General features: G+C 43.0%; 1 protein-coding gene across 2 annotated transcripts in view; it reads left to right on the top strand.

The window, feature by feature from the left end:
• Window positions 1-27,588, top strand: part of ptprn2 (protein tyrosine phosphatase receptor type N2) — a 295,725-nt gene that overhangs the window by 127,914 nt on the left and 140,223 nt on the right. For both annotated transcript variants that reach the window (XM_077229223.1, XM_077229224.1), the window contains exon 11: window positions 190-269. In XM_077229223.1, the coding sequence (XP_077085338.1) occupies window positions 190-269 (80 nt within the window). The remainder of the gene's footprint in view (window positions 1-189; window positions 270-27,588) is intronic.

Below are 27,588 nucleotides of genomic sequence, written 5' to 3' on the forward strand. Positions count from 1 at the left end.
TTCCCCTGTGATCGGATGTTTTAACTGTGCAGTTGCGGTACTGCAGTTGACTGTGTCTGCAACAGAATTATGTTTATGACTCAAAGCTGCAACAGTTTTGTTCATCACACTCATTGCATACTGAATTCTCTCTTCTTAATTGTTTTCTCCTTATTGTCTCATTCTCGCTCTGTCTCCTGTGTCTCTCAGGGTTCTGGGTCCAGCAGTAACCTTTCGAGTGCGCCCCAATGCTCGAAACATCAGCACGTCCCAGCTAGCCAGAGTGGCAGGTACGCACAAACACAGACATGCACACATGCACAAACACACGTACACACACAACTCGTTCCACTACTGCGTTCTAGTTGCTATTCTGATCATCTCCTGACGCATTGGGGAAGATCCTGTCATAGTGACACAACCTTGATTGCAGCATTAGTTATTTTCAAGGCTTAAACCCCCATTTTACACAGTTCACATAATAAATTTGTGCACACACACACATGCAAAAGCAAGAAATCAAACAAAAACATATACAACATTTCTAACTTTTAGTGAATATGGACTCTGATGTCTCCAGGCCTTGTGAAATCACTGTTATATTTATAATAAACAGTATATGTACTATATTGTTTTAGTTTAAAATGGGTGTGATGTGAGGATGTCATCCATTTCATTTGTCTTTTTGTCTGCTGGTGTTTTGTACCAGTATTTATTTAGGAAGGGCTATGCAAATTGTTACCATTTGGATGAGTAAAATAGCAGGGATGCATCTTCCTTTGTGAATCATGGTGTATATATTTTTTAGGGAAGCGACCAATACCAGGATTGGGCAAAATCCAAATTTGATTAATTGACCCTTTTATTTGAGTGGAAATTGTAATTGTATTGGTCCACCCACAGGAATTTGTTGTTGTTACTGTATTTTTTATCAAATAAATGCAGAATTGGACGTCTTTCAAAAACAAAAAAAATCTTATCGACCCTAAACTTTGGAATGGTAGTGTTGGTTATTTAAAACTAAATTTCTATAGCTGACTTTCAAACAGATGGATCTGTTTGTGAGGTTTATAAAACTTTCAAACTTCAAAACTTTCAGACAAGGATTTTTCAACTCAACATGGCAAGTTTTTATTTGAACAAATCTATTCTAGGTTAAAAATGTACACTTATTACAGTAATATTCTATGAATTTCTTTGTTTTTTCCCCCCATTTTAATTTAAATTGCAGAACTGCATCCTGATAGAATAGCCCTCTTAATTTAATTCTGAATGCAGCACAATGCTGTAAAATACTGACCATGCCTTTTAGTTATGACTTAATTATTTAATTATGCTACATTTTGAAATTCTAAAACAGTTGTTTTGCAGTACCGTTTGAATTTTCATCATTGGTGTCAGGAATTCAGCATTTATAAACTGGAACAGAATAGACTGCAGTACTGCATCCCGTTTTCAGTCACTGTTTTAACATTTAACACTCAGGATTTCATATTTGATCTGTAATGCACAAAAGAAAGGGCAAAGAATGAAAGGAAAAACAAAAGGAATCTGACATCATAAGGTCTGGATTCCCTTGATCCATCATAATTACTACTAGGGAAAACCCATGTGAATTTGTCCCATGTCTGTCTGTGCTTCCTGACAGATACTGTACGCACGAGATAAGACAAGAGATACGCAAGGGAAAGATTTCACAGGAACCTTTGCAAACTGGACCTGAAATACCCAGTTGTTTTAAAAAATAAAGCACTCTTGGTATGTGTTAAAACTCTATTACAGTTTGACAGTCATTATGGGCTCTTTGTTTATTACTCTTTGTTTATATCTTGCAGCTACAAATAATTTTCACTATCACCCATTGAAAAAATGACATATGCAGCCAACAAGCCAGTACTTGAAGTGTATTTAATGAAAATGTTTATTTTCATTTATTTGATTGTCAGTGTTTTGACCTCGGTAGTGAATGCATTCATTTGAGTTCTACAGATAATGCATAAGTCTATTTGTGTGTATTGTCCTTCTTGTGGCTGGTTGCTGGAGTCTTTTGACATCTCGTCCTTCTAGACCCAGTTCTGATTGACTCTGGGTGTATGTGTGCAAAATGCAAATGTGTTTGTGCATGTTTCAGCATCTTTGGAAATGCGCTCCAGTTTTGTCCAATTGCTTTGGTGTGAATTTAGACTTTTATTTGTGTACGTGCATCTGCGCAAGTGTGTATATCTCTAGTCTGTCCTCCCTTTGAGAGTCTCTTGTAGCATGTTGAGAGAGTTAATGGCTGTGCTCGTCAGACCCAAATGTCAGACAAAATGTTAAGTCAACATGATCAGCAGCTCTCACACAGCAGATAAATTATGAAAACCCTGGTGCCTGAATACCAATTTATTACTTTATTTAAACAGAGAGAATCTCTCCTCACACTTTATTACTCCTGAATACACACTGCTGTTCGCACCTAATCGTTTATTCAAATTTTTTGTGCCTTCGACATCACATACACTCCTTAGGTATTTAAGCAACTTCACAGTATTTGTGATCAGTGGAAAATATGGTGGATTGTTGAGGATTATGTTTGGGTTGGGACTGTTGATATATGTTTATATGTCCATGATTTACATCTCTGCTTTGCCTAAATCTTTCCAGAAGCAGTGTTTTTACATTTAAAACAACCAAATCTTGCTTATTTAACTTCTCAAGTGCTTACTGAAATTTTCAAGGGATATTAGAAACTTCTATTATAAGTAGCTTGAATAAGTTGAATTTGGATCTTGCTAAATATTGTGCAAAAACCTTAATATATGTGGCATAATTGGCCACTAGCTCAGCAGTCTGATTTTAAGAAGCACTGAAAGGCATCAGTCTTTTGTAGCACCACTCTAAATGACACTGAAAACCACATGTACTGTTGACCTGAGCACATTAGAGAACATTTGATCAGCCTGTTAGGCAAGAGTCTTCCTTTATACAGTATATAAGCCCCTTCCATTCAGACACGCAAAATGGAGAATGTTTTCATGGGTGTCTGAAATGAACATGTTCCACTTATCTAGTTGTATTCCTCCGGTTCTGCCACACACATCTGTCTATGACAGCAGCTCCCTTGTGTTTTGTCTTTGTTGTTGTTGTTGTTGTTGTTGTATGTCATACAAATGTGTCAATTTATATTTAACTTCCTGTATTTCCCTTTTGGGGACAAAAAAGTCAGTCCGTCTGAATTTTATAGTGTAAGAAGAAAAATATATACAACTATAATACCACAGTACTTAATGAAAATTATAGATAAGATTAACTTTTTTATAGTTTATTCTCAATTGGTTTATAAGACCAAACATGCATTAATAATTTTCTAGCCAGTCATAAACCACATTACACTCTGTTATTGGGTAACACTTTATACTATACCTATTTATAGAGGATTTGCAATTTTTGAGTAAATAGTTGTTTAATCATCAAGCATTTGCTCATACATTATTAATATATCAAAATACATATACAAAGAGTATATCATTTATAATAAAAAAAAATTAAAGTCAGAACTATCTATGCAAGATAAGTCATTCACCCATTTTCCCCAAAGGTGGGCCTTTACAATTTTGTCAGAAAGAAATCTTGCTGATATATTTATACATATATACACACAGGATCCGTGTGTATGCTGATACATTGTATACTGAACCAATGAAGAATATATATGAATATGTGAAGATAGAGTGAAAATATAAGAATATATATAAGCAGGGCCGGCCCTGGCCAATTTGCTGCCTTAGGCAAGATTTTACCTGGTGCCCCATGCATCACAGCCCATTTCGCCCTGTCATTGTGTTCATGATTATTTATCCTATATATGTATGTATGTATATATATATATACACACACACACACATTAGCCTACAGCTTTTTACAATATAGAATATTTCAAGGCAGATTTAAAGCTTTACAGTTTTGTTGCGTTTATAATTTTATTCAGTATATATAGCCGCTCTGGATAAAACAGTGATGTCATCGTCCACATGTCATTCATGCACAAACTATTCATTGAGCGCTAGCAAAAGTGTTTGTTTTGCAGTTGATGGCAGCAATCTTCCACTAAACTATCACGTTTCATGTTTTCACCATAAATGAAACTGCAAAATGTCTTCTTTAATGTTAATTTCACATAAAACATTGCTAATTTTATTAAACCTGTAGCCTATATAAATATCATTAATAATTTTGGCAAATAAATTAAAAAATGCCATATATCCCCCTCAAAACTGCACAACTGTAGAGTAAAACATTAATTAATAAAAGTGATAGTGAATGCGTCTAAAAACACTGACGTGATTGTTGCAAATCACACTGTCTGGGGCCTCTGGAGAACTCAGAACAATTGTTAGCTTAAAGTTTAAGGTAAAAATAACTGCTATTAAATTATATATCTTACTACTATGCAATTAGATAAACTGTTCATTCATTTATCCCCTTTTATCATCTTCCCTTCCGTTTGGCACTGTATCTATTGCAGACTATAATGCTAATCTAAAATATGTCATGTAAATTTGGCCATCCGTCACAATCAGGTAACTTTTTTTTTTTTTTTTTGCTTTATTTTGTAGTATTTTGAATTACTGTTTTTAAAATAGTATTAGTAAAAAAAGTTTTTAAAAAAAATTCACCCCTATTGAGTGGCGCCCCTAGCATTTGCCTAGTCCGCCTATGCCACGGGCCGGCCCTAAGAATATGAATATATAAGAATATGAAAATATTAATATGAAAATGCACAATATTGATAAATAAATTTTGCAAATGCTTTAGAGCATGTAGTTATTGTAACGTGTTGTTCTTATTTGTTTGATGCCACGCACTCTCTCAAAAGTTGTTTTGAAATGCACTGTATGTCACAGCAGTTCATGACAACTCATTTTGGTAACCATGGCTTCACAAACATGTAGCCATTAATTTTCTGGGACAAAAAATTATCACTTCCTGCCAAACTATTTCCAGTGAAGGAGTCGCAGTATAGGTGTTTGTATCCTGTAGGGTCTATGTATATGGCAGGGATTTAATATTCTGATGCAAAGCTGTACTGAAGTCTTTCAAACTGCTAGCAACACAGCAACTAACTGAAGGGCTTTATGGGGGGTCTGGGGTGCATTCATTAGAAATGAGGAATTTGCTGTTGTACTCTATTCATCTGGAAAGAAAGCTTTGGACAAAAGACTGGATATGGTAATCCCTGCCTGGTCTCAAAACAAAAGATGAACCCATACTCTCTCTCTCTCTCTCTCTCTCTCTCTCTCTCTCTCTCTCTCTCTCTCTCTCTCTCTCTCTCTCTCTCTCTCTCTCTCTCTCTCTCTCTCTCTCTCTCTCTCTCTCTCTCTCTGTCTCTGTCTCTCTGTCTCTCTGTGTGTGTGGGTCCTTCCAATCATTTATCGGGCCATTGATTCATCACTAGTGTTGATGAAATGGCACCCTAAACTGCACAGTATAATCTTACAATGTGTCATCTCTCTCTCTTTATCTCATCACTCTATCTTTTCTATCTTTCTAACATGCTTTCTTCCTCCTCTCTGCCCGTCACAGTTAATTTCTGCTTGTCTCCCACTTCTGCTCCTGCTCACCTTTTGAGGTGAATATTTTCAAAAAACATTCATTCATTTTCAATTTTTTATTATTATTATTATGTAACGTAATTCTCATCATTAATGGAGTTATTTAACAATTCCATTAATTGTTAATTTCATAACCTGTAGACTTGTTGAGATAAATCATTCGATCTTAATTCATAGTTTAGTTGTTATTAAATCCCTTCTAATTAAAAATATAGAAACATGATTCATATATCACATAGTATACTTCAGATGTGTCTCTTTGACTGGTTATTTGATTTGTCTGTCATTATTAATTAAATTAACTACATTGTCAAAATGTGTCAGTTTATGTAGATATTTGATTTAGTATTTTACATTAATTCATTTTTTTTATAATTAAATATTACGTCACTTTTATTGTTTTGTTTAGTTGAATTTTGACTTCTTTTTTTAATTGTGGTATACGGGCATAGATGTTCCAACAGGATGACTGCAACCTTGCATTTTCATAAATATCATATACACACACATATATTCTGTTCATTTGTTATAACATCCTAAAAAATTCTCTCGAGAACGGCAAGTTACATTTTCAAGAAGGGGCATTCTGCTTCATCATTTGTCTTTTGGATGAGATTTCATTAAAGTCTGTTGTACACTGGTGCATTATTTATGATGCTCTGATCAGACGATATTAAACTCATAATGCTGCATATCAATCAAAAGACAAAATGGTCTCATCTATATTCATATGCTGAAAGGGAACGTGCGACAGTGTAGATTTTCCTGTGATAGAGGAGCAAAGGCTTTTTTGATAAAACAGAATGCATTGTGCTTCATCCACTTAAAAGTGGAATGTTTGTGTGGGAGGTGTGTTAGTGTGTGTGAGTGAGGCAGTGTTTCTGTAGAGTGGATGAGCTCTTCTGGAGATACTCTTTCTTCAATCTCAGTGTTTCAGTTTAGTTGCTATATATGAAAAAAAAAAAAAGCACAGGCATACTTTAATTTAAGACATATTCCGCTTTTGTAGATTTAGGGATGTTCAATGTGGCGACCATATCAGTATAGGCAGATAAATGTGAGGTTTTAACATTATCGATTCAATAAAATATGCCAATATATTTAAGCTGATAAGTTATAGCCAAATGATCATGGGAACCCACATTATATCTAGTTAGCCTACCTATTGTTAAACACAAATAAAATAAAACTCAGAACCTTTAAGAATGTTTTGAACTTGTGGCACAAAGGCTGTTAGTTTCTTTATTCTTTGTTATATTTGATAAGGTTATATTTTGGTCATAGACATGTATAAATTATATTTGTTAAATGATTGCAAGATAAGTTAAATTGTTTGCTAAGGGGTTAAAATCTGAGGGTTAAAAACCACACTGTGTATTGTAAATAATATAATAAAATATACTTAAAATGCTTCTTCTTTTTTTTTGCCCCATTTTAATTTTTGTATTGTTTTACTACTTACACAATTTTTTTTATGTTTACAAAACATTTTGAGTCCCCCCTCCCTTGCCTCACAGTCACAGTGCTTTGGTCCACTGCCTGCTTTCCCCCTTTACCTCACCTACACACACAAGTCTGCTGGGAGAGAACAAACTTCTTCAGTAGTTGTGGGACTCCAGTAAGTAGGCTGTCAAGGCTATTTTATTCACTTTAAACATTGAATGAAGTGATTATTTTCTCTTTAGAATAGATGTTAAAAAATATTATGACAACCGATGTAGTTTTCCATGAGTCTACTATATTAGCAATTATAACATTACTTGTTACTAAAAGCTTGTTTAATACCGTAAGTCACCCACTACAACTAACACAGCAATAAGCCTTTGTGAACTGATATTAGGCTAATATTATAGATCTACCGTTGTGTTGGGTTTTGCTCAATATGATGTTAAGTGGCAGATCAGTGGGCTTGCTGCAGTTGAATCTCTAAGTTAGAGATGTCCTCTGTCCCAGATGAAACCTAAAATACTATGTGGAGGACACAAGATAATCTAATAATCATAATATGACAGCGTGGTGAACCTATGATCCTAACTTATATTTAAACAACCATCACTTTGTGCAAGGTCCCATGCTATACTAATAATAGTAATAAAGGCTTTCCTCTTTGTACATATATCCTGACAAGTACAATTTTGGCTGTATTATTTGTGTCCCCTTCTAAAATTGCTCTTGAGAAGTATTATGCTTATTTCCCCCCCGACTGTTAGATGAAATGTATTAATGTGAACAATTTTCTCACAAATTGTGGATTAAAATTGGTATTATACCAGTTATTGGCTTTAAAAACTAGTAGGTTTAAAGACGCATTGTAGTGAAAATAAAGTTTTTATGTTTATATGTCTATGTGGTGTTTTTAATATGCTTTGAGACAAACCATGCGCAAATTCATAAGTCAACACTATTACTGAGTATTTTCTCCTAATAACTGCAGTAAAAAAAGACAGTGTTTCTTTTCAGTGTTTCTCGCCAGTGTTTCTTACATGCGGGTTGGGCTTTAGCATCATTAACTATGCTAAGCCAGGTTATCCCGGTATATTTTTCTGTTGATATGAAAAATCAGGTGGATTTATCAGTATAGCGGGTGAATTATGTATATGATGTATATTCAGAGATGGGCAGTATTTTAATTACATGTATTTGAAATACGTATTTAATTACTTTTGAGTATTTTGTAATTTGTATTTTCCCTAACAAAAAAAAAAATCAAATGTAATTGTATTTAAATACTCTGGGAGACTGTATTTTGTATAGGCCTATGTCATTTTATTTTCATATACAATAACTTTAATCACCAGGCTTAATAGGACTACCAAATAGCCTCACAATTTTTGGGCAAGATGCAAGTAAATCACGTGACATGTTCTTGTTGGATCCATTCCATCGCGTGACCAAGATCAGAATAAAGAACCTTTTTTTGTGCTCATTCAAACTGCTTTAAGGTAAAGTATCTGTAACATATACTATCAGATATTATTCACTGAATGTCATTATAGGAAGAATACTACAGAAGATTAGCTATCAGAATAGCTAGAACTTGCGAATTGACTTACTAGCTAAAGAGTGACGTGCACTGTCTAGTAATGCATGGATCGCAGTTAAAGGATAATTCGGTATTTAACACTTTGAGTCTGTTTTCTAGTTTGTTTTGGATGAACTAGAGTGGTGGACACAGAAATTTTGACGATGGGTCCTGTCTCGACTTTTTGACTCTTTTAGAATCACCTTTGCCCGCTTCAGAGTGTCTGTCTACCGGCATGCACAAACATGTCCTTAAAACAACCCTTAACGTTCGTTTTCAAAACTGTGCAACTCATCGAGTGGTTAGTGGTGTTCGTTGATGTTCCAAAACAAGTAGCGTAGCGAAATACAGTTTCTGTCGTGTTTTATTTGGCATTTTGTAAAATCGCATTAATTTATGTTGGAGGACTCATTGCTCGTTGATATTACTGTGCTACCGGAAAAAGGAAAAGGGGGCTGTTTACATTTGGTTGTAGTCTTTTCGCTTAGTTCTCTGTCTCTCAGAAGGCTAGCGTGAGCAGAGCAACTGTGCTCCCGTACGGCAAAGTGGTTGTCGCCATCAAGTGGTCGGGAGTGTACTAACACTTCAGACTCAAATATCGAGCTGAAGTTTATACGCGGTTGTGAGGCTATTCATTTCCTTCTCTGTGGGCCTCTAGTCAGTTAACGCAGTGTGATTGAGTAGAGCTACGTCACACGTAGGCTCACTATTGGCCGACGCTGGTCATGTGTGTGATGCGTGTGACGTACAACACAGAAACACTGTGCTATTACACTAGTGAACTGACTAGAGGCCCACAGAGAAGGAAATTAATAGTTGAAATAAAGTTGTTATCTTGTTTTTTTTGCGCACAAAAGTATTCTCGTCGCTTGATAAACTTAAGATTGAGCCACTGTAGTCACTTGGACTATTTTAACGATGTCTTTAATAACTTTTCGGGGAACAAGTTTCAATCCCTTCAGAAGCCTATGGAGGAGTGATCCAGCTCTCAGATTTAATCAAAAATATCTTAATTTGTGTTCCGAAGATGAACAAAAGTCTTACAGGGTTGTAACAACATGAGGGTGAGTAAATACTGACAGAATTTTCATTTTTGGGTGAACTATCCCTTTAAAAGCGCATCTTCTGCACTAAACGATAATCCTTGCGTTGAGCAAACATTAAACAGCTATGCATATAGGACCTCCAATAAGTTTTTTTGTATTTTCAAATTACAAATTACTTGTATTTTAATTAAATTCATTTTTCACAGCAGTGTTTTGTATTTTATTTAAATACATTTGATGAGTAACTATTTGTAATTTGTAATTAAATACTTTTTGATGTATTTGTGGCCATCTCTGTGTATATTACGATGTTATGACAAACTATACAGCTTTCTCCACTGATGTTCTAAGTTCAAAGTGTTTTTAAGGATGCTGATTTTTAGATGATGACGAACGGGTTACAATGGTTTGTGTAACATTAGCAACACATTATTAGCTGTTTGATAACGTAGTCAAGCCGAAGGCTAATCATATCTAAATGCGTTATCATTCTTATACATTGAATTGTAAACGAACAGATCAGGTAGGCCGAGCTTGTGTGATTGAGTGGAGGCGGGGACCAATTATGCATATTCATGGGTCCACAAATTCTAAATGAAGCAAGGGTGTAGAGTTACATTCAAGCTATTTTAAGGCATGAAGAAAATATTTTCACAGGAAAAAACTTTTAAATATGTAATTTTGGTGGAATTATTGACAAAAATATATGCCTGTCTAAATGATTATTACAGAATTATATACTGTATGAATGCATTACTTCTGTATCTTCAGATAATATCACAAACACACACAACACAAACACAAACATCCACATTTAAACACACCAAGGACAATGTCGGCCATTACACTGCGTGAGTGAGAGAGGTATCAGGTTGTGTCTCAGGCTAGTGGGTGGAGAGTTAACCATTCTTTGTCAGCCCAGATCTCTAGGGGAGATCTTGGGGGTCTCTAAGGGGTTGACCCCGGTTGTGTACCCAGGCTGTGAGAACCCTGGATGGGTCCAAGTCTGGACAGGTTAGGGCAGATGGACCATGGATCCTTGATGGTCACGTCCCGTCGGGCAAACAATCAGAGCCACTGTCAAGGCCATCTACACCTGCTACCACAGCAGAATTGAAGAAAGAGAGGATTTCAGTTCATGTAAACAGATAAAAGAGAAAACAGAGAAAAGGTGATCAGTGTGTCAAAAGGAAAAATATACTAAAGGTTAGAAAGGAGTGAGAGGAATCGTGACCTGAATTGCTATTGTTCATGTCATAGGTCATGACCTTCTAGAACAATAATGTCCATGCTCTCACTTTAGGTCAGAGTGACAGTTTGCTACAGCCTCATTTATTCCTTTCTTTATCTTCCTCTCCCTTGCCCCTTGGTTCGCTTTGAGGAAGTTAAACTCAACCGCCGTCTGTTTAAGAGTCTGGTTACTTCATCTGATTTGTACTCCCTCAATCTCATGTTGTCTTTATTTTCCTGCTGACATTTCTTCACATCCATCCACATCTCTGACATCTCTGCCGTGTTTACTTCCTCACCCACTCATCCCTTTCTCTCTTGCTCTATCTTTCTCTCTCTGTAATTGCAGTGATGCGGTGCAGGGGCTGCTCGTCTGCGCTCCAGCTGGGCAGATTAGCATAGATCTCCCACGCAGACACAGTTGACCTTCACTCCACCAAACACTTGTCAAAATGCCAGCCATAATTACCCTGGCCTCTCCAGCTAAAGTAATGGCTTACATATACCTGACTCACTCTTTGCCACCAATTGGATGTGAAATATATGTGAGCGTGTGTGTGTGTGTGTGTGCAATGAGATTATTGTGTGTTTCTGTGTGTGTGTGTGTGTGTGTGTGTGTGTGTGTGTGTGTGTGTGTGTGTGTGTGTGTGTGTGTGTGTGTGTGTGTGTGTGTGTGTGTGTGTGTGTGTGTGTGTGTGTGTGTGTGTGTGTGTTGGACTGTATCTTCTCACTGATCCTTTGAGCGTTTTATGAGGGTTATATGAGTTTTCAGCACAAGTGTACAATAATTCATATCTCATCAGCATTTGACAGACAGTCCAATAGCATTTTCCTTAAGGATTTCGATTGACTTAGCAATTTATGTAATTGTCAGTGTCACAGACCATTTAATGTAGATTGTGAATATTAGGAGTTCAGGGTTTGCATTGTGCGGCATAAGTGGAAGCATGTTCCATTTTTAGTGTGTTCAAGATTTTCATGCTTTTTAGAGCCCTCTAAAATAATATAATATATTTAATGTATGTGTTGCTTCAAAAAACATGGTTTAATGGACATCAACGAAGAAACTGAACAAAGGAATCTCCGCCTGGCCTTCTTCTGGGGAAAGGAGTGGTGTGGTAACCATCTCCTGACGAGCAATCTCCTGCATCGCTGGGTAGCATGTCTCAGGAGTTCCGCTTGTTCTGACGCTTTGTGGGCCTGGATGTGCCTGATCACCTACGTGAACTGCTTGGCGAAGTTCTCTACGCATCACCGAAAGAGGCCAGCCTGGGAGATTTCGGAGTTGAGAAATTTGTATTTGTCGGTCTCCCTCATATCAGCCAGATTAGTTCCTGCATCAAACCCGGGTCAGAGCTACCCTCGTGCAGCTGTTTAAGTGCCTTGGCCTGGTAGACTTGCAGCAGGGCCATGGCGTGCAGGGCGGAGGCAGCCTGTCCAACTGCTCAGTAAGCCTTGGCCATAAGCACGGACAAGAACTTACAGGCCTTGGATGGAAGACGTGGATTTCCCCATCATGCGGCTGTGCTTTCTGGAGACAATTGCATCACAACCGCACGCTCCACCGGGGGGGATCTCTAAGTACCCCTTGGCCACCCACCATTGAGGGTAGTGAGGGCGGAACAAGCACCAGCTCGTTTCGGGCAGAAAAAGGTGCCTTCCATGATCTGGTAATTTCTTCATGCACTTCCGGGAAGAAGGGTACTGGGGTGGGACTCTGTTGATCAGCATGAGCCACCCTGAGATACCAATCATCCAGGCTTGAACGTTGAGGACACGGTGGAGGCATCCTCTTGATCCCGATGCTCTCAGCGGCCCGGGAAAGCATAGCATGTCAGCTCTGGGTCAGACTCGGGCAGCGTTCCCTGAATGGGGCAATGCAGCTGAATCCACAGGAGCCCAGAATGAAACGCTAGGTCCCCCATGGAAGGCAGCAACCTCATCCGGAAACTCCACAGCTTGCGATGCACTAGAGGAGTGGGGGGCCCACGGAGATTGGCTCAGCGGGTAATCCCCCACTGTGATACTCAGGTCACTCTGTGTATTCACCGAAGTTGCAGTCACCCTGTGTATTCACCGAAGTACCCCACCGAAGGAGGGGACTCCACCACGTTTGATGTAATGGAGTCTCGACCGCAGCACCGCGTTCTTACGACAGTGGGTACTTTTAGACAAATTGCTCTTTTAAGTGCTGAAGCGCTCAGGGTATGGTTGCAGCACAACTTGCAAGACCTTTTCACAGCCTGCAATGTGCAGAAATTCTCTTTCAGGAAGCTGCAGAAACAGCAGGAAATGTGTCTCTTTAAGAGGGACCACCGCTGACGCGACGTCACACCAACACTTGTCTAGATGAGCTTCTTCCTTTTAGCACACTCCTGATGATTGTAGAGCAGAACAAACACTCGGCTCCGAAGCGAAATCTTGAATGTGCGATTGCACGCGTTCTTCCTCATATACCCACTTCGATGGATGGGGTGCGCGATACAAATCTCGCACGCCAATGTGCATCACCTCGTTTAGTTACACTCAAAGGTGATTGGGCTCTCAGGCGAGATCCCATTTCGTCAGTCGTATTGACGTAACGTCAAGTGTGACTGACTGAAAGGGAAAGTAAGTCACATGAGGGTGAGTTGGCAGAGCAGAAAACATTTTGACTTTTGTGTAAATCCACTTGGGTTCAAAGTATTTAGATTTTCCCACAATAATTTTGCACATCTAGTACAATTATGGGGTTTTGTTTCATTAATACAGTGTATACTTTTTTTCTTGATTTACCCCGAAAAAATGGAAGTGAAATGTGACAACTTGCCTCATAGGTAGGGCATGTTGTCACTTGTGAGGGGCACATTGTAACATGACCATATGACAGCTTAAAATTTTATCTGATCTTATCAATAAACTATACAAGACAAACTAAATATTGTGACAATAAAATACAATTATCAACTTTTTCATATAAAATAATGGCATTTTTGAATTTGATAATAAAACACCGCAAAACACAGCTATACAGCATTGTTATAAACATAATAATTTCAGAACATTGACTGACATTGAATCTTTATTCACCTTTTTCTCATGGTTTTCAATACAATTTGTAAACATTGTTACTGTGAATTATATTGCTAACTTCATAGACTAGCATAGTTTTAATCAATTTAAACATGGCTAGTGTTTTATGCTGGTTAGATCAACATCAACATAAAAAAAACTATCTAAATGGCTAAATAACAGATTGTAGATTTAAATAATAGCAGATTTGTCTTATTTTATATAAACACTAAAAACTGAGAAGAAAAATGTATTTCAGTAAGAAATTTACTATTGCTATGGTTAAATGTTCAGTGATATTTTCAGTAATGTCTTGGCATACTTTTTTCCATATAGTGTTGATATGTTAATTAGTAAATGCACTTTTTTTGTCATGCTGGCATGTGTGGAAAGTTTTAAACCATGTGTTTTACAACTTAACCTGCATTACTTTTTTATTTTTTTATTTTTTTTACTTTTTTTTGTGAACTGAGTGGTAATAGACCTCTTTGATATACATTTTTGATACTACTATTACTCATTATAGAAAACGTCCTGGTTGCGTATGCAACCCACCGTTCCCTGAAGGAGGGAACGGAGGACGTAGTCGACGCGACTGAAATGGGATCACGCTAGGGAGCCTATCATCTTCGAGTACTATTGAACGAGCCAATGTAATTGGCGTGCGTGATTCGCATCACACACTCCGCCCCCGCGGCACGGGTATAAATACGGAAGTGGATGCACGCACTAGTTGCTTTTCGCTGAGGAGCCGAGAGTAACCCGGGGTCAGCGGTGGTCCAGCGGTAGTGGCAAGGGGACTACGTCCTCCGTTCCCTCCTTCAGGGAACGGTGGGTTGCATACGCAACCAGGACGTTCCCTTTCAGTCGATAACGTCGGACGTAGTCGACGCGACTGAAATGGGATCAACCATTGAACACGCCACTAACGCTGCCACCTTCCAGTGCCTAAACCAAAGCCTCCTGATGCCCCCGCAAACTTAAGGCGGGGAAGGACAGGGCTTAGGCCAGGGAAGTCACTGCTGTTCCTACAGGACCACTGGGAAAGCGTTCCCCGTACGTTGGAAGGAAGGGACGCTGCGGAAGCCACATCCAACCCGAGGGAGGAAATGTGGAGAATACACATATGAACTGGGCGGAAACCGGGCAGTCTAACATATGGAATGTCACTGGGGTGGCTCCAGCCTAAGACGGGGGGAGACACACCGGACAGTGACGGCAGAGAGACTCTGCCGAGGGAAGACACGGGCTCACCGCAGGGAGCCGTATCGTGGAAGAATACACATATGGGGTCACCGAAGGGACCGCAACATATGGACCCAGCCTAACACAGGTTCCACACTGCTTACGAGTGGTAGGCCTAACACCAGACGTTCCGCACGTCCGACGTCGGAGGGGTGTGGAGGAACTCAACAGGGTTCAATTTTAAGGGAACTCAACTGGAGTAGAAAGGCGCACGTATCCAGTCCATAGGAGGGGAATGGCGCAGCAAGCCGACACTTGAACTGGGCTCACGGTGAAACTGGCTTCATGAGAAGGGAGCCCACGGGAAGCAGCGGTTCAACTAGGTGTCGTCCAGCCCCCAACTCTAGAATCTGTTTAGCAAAGTATATCGTCAACGCCCAGGCGGAGCACTTTACACTCATCATAGAGGAGCTCAACACCTAAGTGGACATGTTGCATCTCGGATCTTTGCCGAAATGAAGGCAAGCACTAAGTGCAACTTTGCATGGAAACAGCCTTCCCTCTCTGCTGAATTCCAACAGATATTTGAAGAGCTGGTCTGAGGTCTATGACTTGCATTCTGTACACGTCCAAGCGAATCGGACAGAGAAGCCAGGGCTGGATCTGCCTCCTCCAGGGCAGCGCTTGCAGGCTCACCACCTGCTCCTATTACGGGAGAGGTAGGAACCTTGGGCACAATCCGAGCCGGGGTCTCAGCTTGTGAGAGTTAGCCGGCCCAGACTCCAGGCACAATACGTTGACCGAAAGCGAGCAAGTCCCTACCCTCTAGTAGAGACCACGCGAGCAGGAGAACTGATATAACAGAATTTTTAACTCACTACCTGCAGTGGCTCAGGGGCGGTCTCTGCAGTGCAGTCGCACCAGGGACAAGGCCCAAGAGGATAAAGAGGGACACAAGGATTTACAAGACCTTGCTCCTCAGGAACCTGACGATCAGAACGTGCTTCTGCATACTTCTGCAACACGATGAGCGTCGTTTAAACACCGAGGCAACATCATTTTGAGGGTGATTTAGGAAAACAGCCTACTGCAACCCATTTTGCAGGAAAGAGAGCACTGAAGTGATCGAAAGCTTTCAGGATCTCCTCAGGGGAGAAGACGCACTCAACGACTAGGTTCCCCTTCTAAAGGCGTAAGCACGCTACCCAATTCTAGGGGGTGCTCGCAGAAGTGATGGTAACTAACACATGTTCTTGTGATAGCCACCTGAACCTCCGCGTTCGGATGTAAGACCGCCCGGAATCTCCGGGGGAAGAACGCGTGTGCCATCGTGCCCCGTCCCCGAATCCAGGGGAAGTCAGGAAGGCTGTTGAAGGGAACCAGGTCTAGTTGGGCCAATGAGGGGCAACTATGAAGACCTGTTCCTCTCCTGACATGGCACGTAGGTGCAAGTGACGGGCGCAAAAGACAGGAGCATTGCTCAACACAACATGTGAAGATCACTGGGCTTCAGGAGCATTTTCTGCTCAGCACTTGGGTGTGACAAGTTCACTGAGCTTCAGGAGCATTCCTGCTCAACACCTGAGTGTGATAAACTCACCGAGCTTCAGGAGCATTTCTGCTCAACACTTGAGTACGAAGAACCTCACTGAGCGACAGGAGCATTTCTGCTCAGCACTTGAGTGTGACAAGTTCACTGAGCTTCAGGAGCATTACTGCTCAACACCTGAGTGTGATAAACTCACTGAGCTTCAGGAGCATTTCTGCTCAACACTTGAGTGCGAGGAACTTCACTGAGCACCAGGAGCATTTCTGCTCAGCACTGCGTGTGATGAATTCACTGAGCTACCTGTGATGGACTCACTGAGCTACAGGAGCATTGCTGCTCAACACCAGAGTGCGATGAACTTCACTGAGTTTCAGGAGCAAATCTGCTCAACATGAAGAGTGATGATTTCACTGACTTGCAGGCGCAAGGCGACCCTGAGTCGCAGTCACTTTTAGAAGGCTCACTGGGGTTAAACGCATTTCTGCGGGCCCCTGGGGCCGCTGAGTCCCAGTGTTTGTCCAAGGGTAGTCCGCTCGGTTTACCCAAACACTGGCGGAAAAATAAAACCGGGGGGGCAACTGAGCGGCCCCGGAATGGTCATGACCCAGCGGACCCAGGGGATGGAGTCTCCACTTGCCCTGGCTATAACTGTCGTGAGGCTCGATGGCGGCACGATTGAGTAAGCGGGAGGAGTGGAATAAGGCGCCCTCAGAAGCGTCTGACTCCAAGGAGGAGGTGACGGGTGAGTTTGTGACATGCAAGGGAAGCTTGCGCAACGGTCGCAATGTCTAACAACTCGAGGCACGAATGCCCGTGTAGTCGGGGGTCGCCCAGGCCCCCGTTAAAACACGCCCTTTGTACATGGCCGCTCTGTTGAAGAGGGTTTGGCAGCAGACCGGGATGAACTATAGTCACACAGGGTGAGCTGCTCTGCCACGGTCACCTCGGGACTCGATCGTGAAGCTAGCGCTGAAGCGGTCACATATGGAGGGAGCCAAAGGCTGCGACTACCATATACCCCAGGAGCCTCTGAAAGTTCTTTCAGTGGGACCCTTTCTCACTTCAACACCAGCTGAACACATTCTCATTGGAGAGACATGTTGGACCGAGTACCTCTCCAAAACTAGAAAAGAGATACTCAGCCCGTGGGCGAGATTACTCTCTTCCAGTTGACCTGAAGACCCAACGGGCTCTGGAGCACTCGAGGGGAAGGACACTGTACTGATACTCCACCCTTAGACGCAACACACAGGATGGCCTGCGGTGCGGGAGGTAGAGATCTGAAGCACATGTCTTTCAGGTCAAAGCTGCAGACCAATCTTGGGCAGAGATGGTCACGACCCACCACCTAGTAGCACGAAGAACGAGTTTACAACTGGCCTTCGTACCGGCTGGAGGAGCGGCTATATCAAATCCTTCGCCAGCAGGATAAGATAAGCACGCACAAGTCAGGAGCACTGCTCAACACTCGGTGTGATGAATATCACTGAATTTTCAGGAGCACGTCTGCTCAACACCTAATGTGATGACTATCACTGACTTGAGCGGGGTAGCCGAGCCTGAGGTGGGGCAGCACAGTAGAGAGAGTGGTGTTAGTGTGCTGTGCAACACTTACCTGTCTCCACAAGCGGCAGGGGGCGCGTGAGAAGGCGGATGACCGGGTCCTCGAACGCACCAAGCTGCCTGCTGGCGACCAAGGGGGAGCTGAGGGGTGTAAGGCTATACAGGGTCACACCTGCCAGACTGGCCCTCTTGGGACCCAGGAACAGATGAAATTGCTCTCTCCTTGAAGTGTGGGTACCGCTTGCTCCGCTTTTTTTTTTTTTTTTTTTTAGGGAGCCAGCGGCGGAACAGACACACACACAAACAAAGGCTCCACCCGGCCCTCACCCGGGGGGAGGGAGTGATCGTGCCACTCCAAGAGCATCTCATCCATTCCTGGGCGGCCCGCTCCGGAATGCTTTCGCTGTCGCTTGCCACCTGGCCTGGCAGCGCCTGGAGCGGGCTGGGCGTCTCTACTGCGGCCGGCTCCCTGCTGAGGCCTGGGTGGAGGCTGCTGCGGAGGGCCAGCAGGAGCGGCGGCCGGAGAACGCCCACGGCGACGAGCAGGCGGAGGAGCTGCCACCGGCGGCGTTTTTGGAGGCAGCAGCTGGCCACCGGGGCAGGATGTGCCGGATGACCTCCGTCTGCGCTTGAGCGGCAGAGAACTGTTTGATGCAGTTCTCCACCGCGTCGCCGACCAGCCCAACCTGGGAAATTGGGGAGACCAGGAACCGAACCTTGTCCGCATCCGCCATACCAACCAGGCTGAGCCAACGAAGGCGCTACTGGACCACCAAGGTGGACATCGCCAGACCGATCACGCACGCTACGACACCCGTACCCCGGAGGGTGAGGTCGGATGCAGTGCGGTGCTCACCTATGAGCGCACGGTCTGGATTACCCTCGTGCATGCCATGGGTGCCCTAGCCTGCAGCAACGCCATGGCACGCAAGAGGAAGGGGCTTGCCCACAGGCTTTGTAAGCTCTGCCCGTCGGAACGGACGAAACTCACAGGCCTTAGGGGGGAGACGAGGATCCCCCCAAAAGGCAGCGGCCGCCGGACACAGGTGCACCTGTGTCGACAGACCGCTCCAATGGAGGGACACCTCGCAACCCTTCACCGTTCCTCCATCAAGGGTAATGAGGGGGAAAAGCTATTCAGGCAGTTTCTGGCAGAGAAAGATGCTGTTCACCACCTGATAAGCTCTCCATGCATTTCGGGAAAGAAAGGCACTGGGGCGGCGAGCTGAGAACCAGCGCGGCCCGCCCCAAGATACCAAACTCCAGATTCCAACCGAGACTGAACGGGACACGGTGGAGGTTCCACTCGAGCCCGGCAGCCTCGGCGGCCCGTTTCAGCATAGCTGATAATTCTGGATCCGGCTCGGGCAACATTGAACTCCCGGAGGGAGACAATGCAGCCGAGTCATCATGTCCAGAAGTCAGCTCACCCTCTGATGCTGCAATCGGCGTCCTGTCCTCCAGGGGAGCCCCGAGTGAAACCGCTGGCCCACCCATTACAGATGGACCAGCAGACAACACAGGAGGCTCCAGTGGTTGCAGTGGAAGGGAGGAGTGAGGAGCCCACAGGGAATGGTTACCGGGCGGGACATCCAACACTATCCTCCGGTCACCCATCCCACACAGCACCCGAGGGTGGGGCATGGTAATGGGGACTCGCTCTCCGCGAACGAAGGCGAGTCTCGCCCTCAACACTGCGACAGTCATGTTCCCACAGTGAAAACATGAGCTGTCCACAAAAGCTGTCTCAGCGTGCTGTAAGCCAAACACGTGACACAACAGTTGTGACCATCAGAGAGAGACAGGGAACGACCGCACCCAGAAACGCACGTGCGGAATGACATCTTGAAAAAGACGCAAACGCACCCGTGTTGCTCTTTCAGAAAATAGGACCGTCACCAGTGCCGGAGCACACAGGGAAATGACCGCGGCAACACTGAACAGAGAACTGAAACAGTGAAGCACTCACTTTTCCGCCCTCTAACCAGCCATCAACACACACAAACATTTAGAAATTTGTTGCTGTTAAAACAGCAGTTGAGAGCTCAAAGCTCGCGATCACCGCTGCACTCGCGCTGTAGAACACCAGCACTGGGAGAGTCTTCCTGAAGAACACCGACACACTCGCTCGTTGTAGACAACAGCACTCTCAGAGACATCAAATGATCGGCTCCGAAGCGAAAGGCAACTAGTGCGTGCATCCACTTCCGTATTTATACCCGCGCCGCGGGGGCGGAGTGTGTGATGCGAATCACGCACGCCAATTACATTGGCTCGTTCAATAGTACTCGAAGATGATAGGCTCCCTAGCGTGATCCCATTTCAGTCGCGTCGACTACGTCCGACGTTATGGACTGAAAGGGAACACACCATTCTGGTGTTTAAAGACCAAGAAGGCATGCCAACTAATATAAGTCAACATAATTGATGATCACGCACAAGGGAGCTTGTACAGTTTGTGAGATGCAGTAATTTAATGTCTCTTCGTGTCCTCATTAAATAGGAACTGAATCACAAAAGTGTTGTTTGGTGTTGACTGGCTTACGTTCATATTTTTGTTGCACATTTGAAAGCACATTACACATTTGTCTTCAAAACAAAAACTCAGATGTAGAATGACACCCTCATTTTGGCCCACTGCTGCCTCTCTGAGTTTAGTTAATTCCTGTCCTTCTTAATTTTCCCTCTATCTCTCATCTTCCCTTTCTCTAATTCCCTCCTCCCCTGCTTTCTCACACTCTGTGTGTCTCTGTTCCCCTCATTCGCCTCCCACCCCTTTCTCCTTCTCATCCTTGACTGCCCTCCTTGGTTGAGCGCACTTAGTTCTGTGATCAAAAATGTCCTCTTCCTTAACAGGCTGTGGAAAGGCAGAGAGGAACAGAGGGTGATAAGGTTTTCAAAATATGCTAGAAATAAATAAAAATCATCATCATTTATTAAATAATTTATTCCAAATAAATTGACTCTGTTCAAATTTTTGGATCTGTGTTTTTACATTTTTATGTGAATGTATCTGTGTTAGAGCAGTAGGGGGCCTTTTCCTCCTTAATGGGCAAGCCACAGTTTCAGCTTCTGCCTGGATGGCACATGTCAGTCAAACGCCCCTTCGGGCTCCTACTCTCTTTCATTCGCTCTTGAAAGAAGAAAATGGTATTTTTGGTGCAGTTAATCTATATGCTACAGTTATTATATTATGAATGTACACTACTATTCAAAAGTTTTAGGTCGGTAAGATTTTTTTAATGCTGTTTAAAGAAGTCTCATTCTCACCAAGGTTGTTAAAAACGGTTGTGCTGCTTAATATTTTGTGATACATTTTTTCAGGATTCTTTTATGAATAGAAAGTTCAAAAGAACAGCATTTTTTAAAATAGAAATCCTTTGTAACAATGCAAATGTCTTTAAGGTCACTTTTGATCAATTTAATACATCCTTGTATTTAAAAAAAAATATATATTACTGAGCCCAAAGTTTTGAAAGGTAGCTTATGTATACTTGGTTTGGGTTCAGTTGAACAGAATTTTTTTCGTTATATTTTCAAATTATCAACATCAGTACTGGGGTATTTGTTTGAGATTACAGAAACATGGAAGATAAAAGAAAACCTTCCATCTAGTTTGCTAACCAGTGATTACTGATGAAAATATGAGCCAGTTTATCACTCTAAAATCCCAACCGGATGCTTTCGCGTTTTTTTTTTTTTTCACCATCAGCCGGTTAATTTGAACCAGTGCCTGGCTGAGTTGCCGGTTTCTAGACTATAGCTTTGTGCTATCATGTAATCACACTCGCAGTGATTTTGAGACATTATGGAAGCCTTTGATTAGGTAGCATGCTGTCCTCTGTGCGTTTGGATGTGTCTAGGCTTTTCGCACAGTAAAAATCCTGAGTTTGAAAGTGTAAAATTTGGTCGGTGATTACAGCAATGTCAGGGTGTGCTGTACTCTGGGCATACTGTATGGCATCTCGATTAGGGCCCGGGGGGTTTTATTCATGGGGCTTTATCCAGCTTTTAAACTGAGAAGTGAAGTGAAGGAGAGAAAGATTTTATCAGCTCTTGGATATTTGCTGTGTCAAGGCCTTTTCACACCAAATGCAGAATAAATTGTTGACCAAAGGTCTGTTCAGACTAAGCCTGAATTAATAGTCTCTGGCCTACATGAAACCACAATTCACTCCTGTACAATAGGTGGCGCTGATTGAGAAACGGACCACACAGAAAACCATGAAAGATGAAAACTCTGTCCATACTCTAAGGCCCTGTCCATAAATGGCACCCTAAGCACTCGCGGTTTTCCTCTGAGTCCGCACTTTCGTGACGTAACGCTGCTTTGACTGTAAAAGAAGTTGGGAAGAAGTCTGCTACGGAGCTCGCATCAGTGCGGGCTCGGCAAAAGTGCGCATCGAGGGCACAAATCAACCGCAGAGGGGGCCCTCATGAGCACCCTTCTGAGACATAAAATGACAAATGGGACACCCTACGGTCTCACAGACTTAACGGACACGCGTACCTGGCAGCCATTGTAAGTCCACAACACTGAAAGTGCATATGAAGTGTGCCATTTGGGACAGGGCCTAATAGGTCTGTCAGCAGAGATGGTCTTAGTATTGGGAGATATGAGGGTACTTGGCTCTAACATTGAAGAAAGCATAATGGCCAACTTGAATCACGTTTGCCTTGACATCCAATCACATTACAGCCTTTACGTCATTGACGTGACAAATTTCATTGTTGGACAGTCAATCATTAGCCCACTTTTTTTATGCGCATTTTGGGATATCGCATTAAAAACTGCTGGATGGAAACGCCAAGATGCGCATCAATTCTAAAAATGTGCATTTAAAAACATATGTGCTCGTTTGAGTCGGAAACATTTTTTATTTGATAAGAAAATGTGCATAAACTATGATAGAAACACATTTACCGAAGAAATTCCTTGATGAACATAAAAAAAAATCTTATGACTGCATGATGGGACGGCATATCTTTTTCTACAGCATCTGAAATGCTGTTATAGTTGTTCTGTTTTAGTCGTTCTGAAATGCTGTCATCAAAGTGGTTCGGTATAATTACCTTCCAGAACTATCTTACACGACTGCCAAACAGCAGACTTGTTCCTCCAAAATGCGTTCTTTGCATTTAGTCTGTGCTCTCTGAGACACAAGTAATTTATTATATACGAAAATTATTTTACAATTGTAATCGAAATTATCCAACCCCAGATTGCAGAACCTGTTTATTTTCAAAATTTACAGACTTATTCAAACAAAAGTAATTTAAATAGATCACAAGAAATGTTTTAAGTGGTTTCCCCAAGTTCAACTGAAAATGCAACTTTTTATGACTTTTTTTTTTAAATTCATGAAATTATTCCACCCCCGCACAATTCTGCAAAACAGGTGTTGTCTCAAGCACACCTGATTCTACTGATCAAGGGCTTCATTAGTTGCACCAGGTGCGCTTGAGCTAGAACACATAAATAACTGAACTGGCTAGGTTTGTTGAGTGTCATGTTTGACTGCATGTTAGAAATATGGCTAAGACAAAAGAATGGTCCAAAAAAGTTAAGAGAAGATATCCTCGCCTTTCACAAACAAGGAACAGGATACAAAAAGATAGCAAAGGCACTAAATGTTCCTAGAGACACTGTTGGAAGCATAGCTTGCAAGTTCAAAGTTAAAGGAACAGTGGTTACACTTCCTGGACGGGGCAGAAAAAGGATGCTATCAATGGCTGCAACCAGATTTCTGAGAAGGCAGGTTGAGTGCCCTTGAGTGACTGCAAAAGACCTACACCAAGACTTGGTGGCAACAGGTACTGAGGTTTCAGCTTGCACAGTAAGGGCACGTACTGAACCATGCCAGAACTCTTAAGACGTACACAACTACTGACCCAAAAGCACAAGAAAAGGCGTCTCCAATTTGCTCAAAATCTTATAAATAAGCCACAGAAGTTTTGGGATTCTGTTCTGTGGAGCTATGAAACAAACCTGGAACTTTTCTGCCCTATGGATCAGCATCCTGGTCTCAATGTTAATACGTAGGTATTAATACGTAATTTTCAAAGACACAAAACATACTTTTCTGTTTGTTTGGACAAATGCTGAAACATATAATATGGATACATCTACAACATTTAAACATAGAATAATTATATAAAATGTTAATCCGACTTCGCCCTGTGAAGGCGCACATTTCTCAATTTTAAATGTACTCCGTCTGAAACGCGGCATGTCGCAATCTGTGACGAAGCAGGTGAGAGCCAATGAGCATTTGATATCTCTGCTGTAAAACATCTCGTAACGAATCTTGAGGGTGCAATTTCTGAATGTGAATTCATCATAACGAGCGCAAGGTTTGGCGGTCGCTGCTGAGAGTGGAGATGAAGATCGCTGGATATAGGGCTGAATTTTCTATTTGTTTCTTGCAAACGTACGGATTCTAAAGATTTGGATTATATCAAGCAGATAAAATAGATGTCTTTTGTGAATTTATGTTTTGGTGTAATTTATGGTTAAAAAGGAGAAAACGACTTCTGTGTCTCACAGTTAACAAACTAAATATTTAAAAATGGTTAAACGATTAATTTGAAAATACGTTCCTGCGTAAGCATCTTGAACGGCAGCCTGTGAAGGGACCGGTTCAGGACACGCAGGTCCAAGATAGGTCGTAACCCACCGCTTTTATTGGGTACAGTGAAGTACGGGCTGAGAAGCCGGTCTTCATATCGGCTGGAGGGACCGGCTTGATTGCGTCCTTCGCCAGTAGGACTGCAATCTCTGCCTGGTGAAGGCTGAGGGACACCGGGCGAACTGAATCGCATAGCCGAGTCTGATGGTACGGATGAGCCAGTGAGATGGGCTGGGAAAGGCTAGCCAGGCCCCCAGACACTGTACAAGCGGGACCAACGGCACGACAGACGTACCCGAGGTGGGGCAGCGTGGCGGATTGCAGGGACCCGACTCGGACGGCATAGCGGCCCGAAGGGGGGTCTGAGTGTGCAACACTAACCTGACTCCACCAATCGGTAGGGGATGAGTGAGACGGCATAGCCGTGGCCTCGAGCACATCAGGCTACCACTGGCGACGCAAGAGGGGGCAGAGGGTGGCAAGGCATAGCGTCGCACACCGCCAACCTCGCTCTCTTGGAACCCAGAAATTGAAAAGCTGCTTTTGCTGAAAATTTGGTACCACTGGCTGAGACGCCAGTGGCGGAACAGAATGATTCAACAAAAGTTCTCCACCCGGCCCTCCTTCTGGGAAAGAGCAGCTGCCTCTGGGTCGGCCGGGCTGCTGAGATGGGTGGTGCCGTCTTCCTGCGAAAGCTCAACGTCACAGTAGAGCTGGCTGTGGCGGAGGTTTTTTTTTGTTGTTGTTTTTTTTGCTGGGCACAGTCTCCAACAGAAGGCCACCTCGTAAGATGGGAGCATCGAGAAAGTGAACTTTGCCGATGTCTCACACCTATGCAAGGTTTAGCCAGGGGGTGCTTCTGGACCACTAAGGTGGACATGATCTGGCAGAGGGCCAGCGCTGTGACTTTAAACACGGTCAGTCACCAGGCGCAGCTCAACCCTAACTCAGAACTACCCTCATGCATGTATGACTGTTTTGGCCTTCCAAAAATAATTTTTTTTTGCAAGGTGGCTGTCAAATTCGGGGAAGAGGCGGTCTGCAGTAGCACTGCTGCCCCAACATTGAGGGTAGTGAGAGAGGAAAAACTTTCTGCAGCTTTTGGCACATTTGGCTCGCCATATTGGCACCAAAATGCTTCCATACTGCAAAAAGTTTTTCACACACATCTGGGAAGGCACGGGGGTGGGGCAAGGCGATTATGCATCACACTGCGCCCCCAGTGTAACCCGGGAAAGCATGGTTTGTCAGTCTGAAACTGATTCAGCATGAGCATGCACACTATTGTAGTGGGAGCTCAGCATCATCTTCATTTCCCGAGCGTAACAACCCCTTTCTCTGATGCTACGATCGACGTCTAATCCTCCCCTGGAGCCCAAAATGAAATGCTAGGTCCATCAAGAGAATGACCAGCATCCCATCCAGAAGCTGCCAGGCATGCGACAGTGAATGTGGCCGTCAACTCGGCGGCACACAGCACGCTGATCGCTTAACCTTAATGAAAAGGCAAGACGAATAACTGCTGATGTGGTCACGTTCTCATAAGAGAATATAACCACCCACAAACAGAGTCTCAACATGTTTGCGATGCGATAGAGGAGTGAGGGGCCCACACGGATTGGTTACCGGGCGGGGAACCCCTCACTATAATCCTCCAGTCACTCTGGCTATACGCAGAAGTAGCCCTTTTCTGGAGCACCAGAAGAAGAACTAGATCGGGGCATAGGCAAGGGGACTCCACCTCGTTTGAGGTACTTGAGTCTCGACCACGCATCTAGAGCGCCGAACGACACGCGCTACTCTGTGAGATTGCGGCCAGCGCTGTCTGCGCTGTAACACCAACACCAGCTTGAAGAGGCGTTCTCCTGAAGAGCAGACTCGTTTTCTTCTTTTGATGTTTAACACTGTCAGAAGATTGTAGAGCAGGAACGGTAAAACCGCTCGGCTCCGAAGCGAAAGACAATATGCGATGCCCCTGCATCTCGTTATATGCTCGCGCTGCAAGCAGAGCAGCTGATGCAATTATCGCATGCCAATATGCAGTAGTGATGTGTCGTTCATGAACGATTCGTTCATTTTGAACGAATCTTTAATATGACTCGGGACTACCGAGTTGTCTCAGAGAGTGATTCGTTCATTTTGTGTTGACCGCGGTTCTGAATCTGTACTGGAAACAGAAATGATTAGTTCATCTCTCTCGAGCCTTCGGGTTCGGGACGGGTCAGAGTCTTTCGTTCTTCCTGTCAGTCCCATATAGGCTATGCTGTCAGTACCGGAAAGAGAAATGATTAGTTCGTCTGGTTCGGGTTCGGCCGGGTCCGAGTCTTTCGTTCTTCCTGTCAGTCCCATATAGGCTATGCTGTCAGTACCGGAAAGAGAAATGATAGTTCGTATGGTTCGGGTTCGGCCGGGTCCGAGGCTTTCGTTCTTCCTGTCAGTACCATATAGGCTATGCTGTCAGTACCGGAAAGAGAAATGATTAGTTCATTTTTTTTTCGAGTCTTCGGGTTTGAGTACTTCGTTCTTCTGTCACGTGACTTGTCACCGTATTGAATAGCCTACTAATTCACAACCTTTTTACAAATAAGCAAGTAGTTAATGTATAATATAATAGTGGATACTTAATGTATAATTTATAATAAAACACACCACAGATGCACAAGAAACATTTAGAAAAGAGACAGACAGGGACAAATAGGCTTATCAGATGGAACTTTTATATTTCAGATAATGTTTATGGCAC

The sequence above is a fragment of the Siphateles boraxobius genome, unplaced genomic scaffold (assembly GCF_051911475.1).
Source record: "Siphateles boraxobius isolate OS27281-9 unplaced genomic scaffold, OSU_SipBor_1 130, whole genome shotgun sequence".
Taxonomy (NCBI): Eukaryota; Metazoa; Chordata; class Actinopteri; order Cypriniformes; family Leuciscidae; genus Siphateles; species Siphateles boraxobius.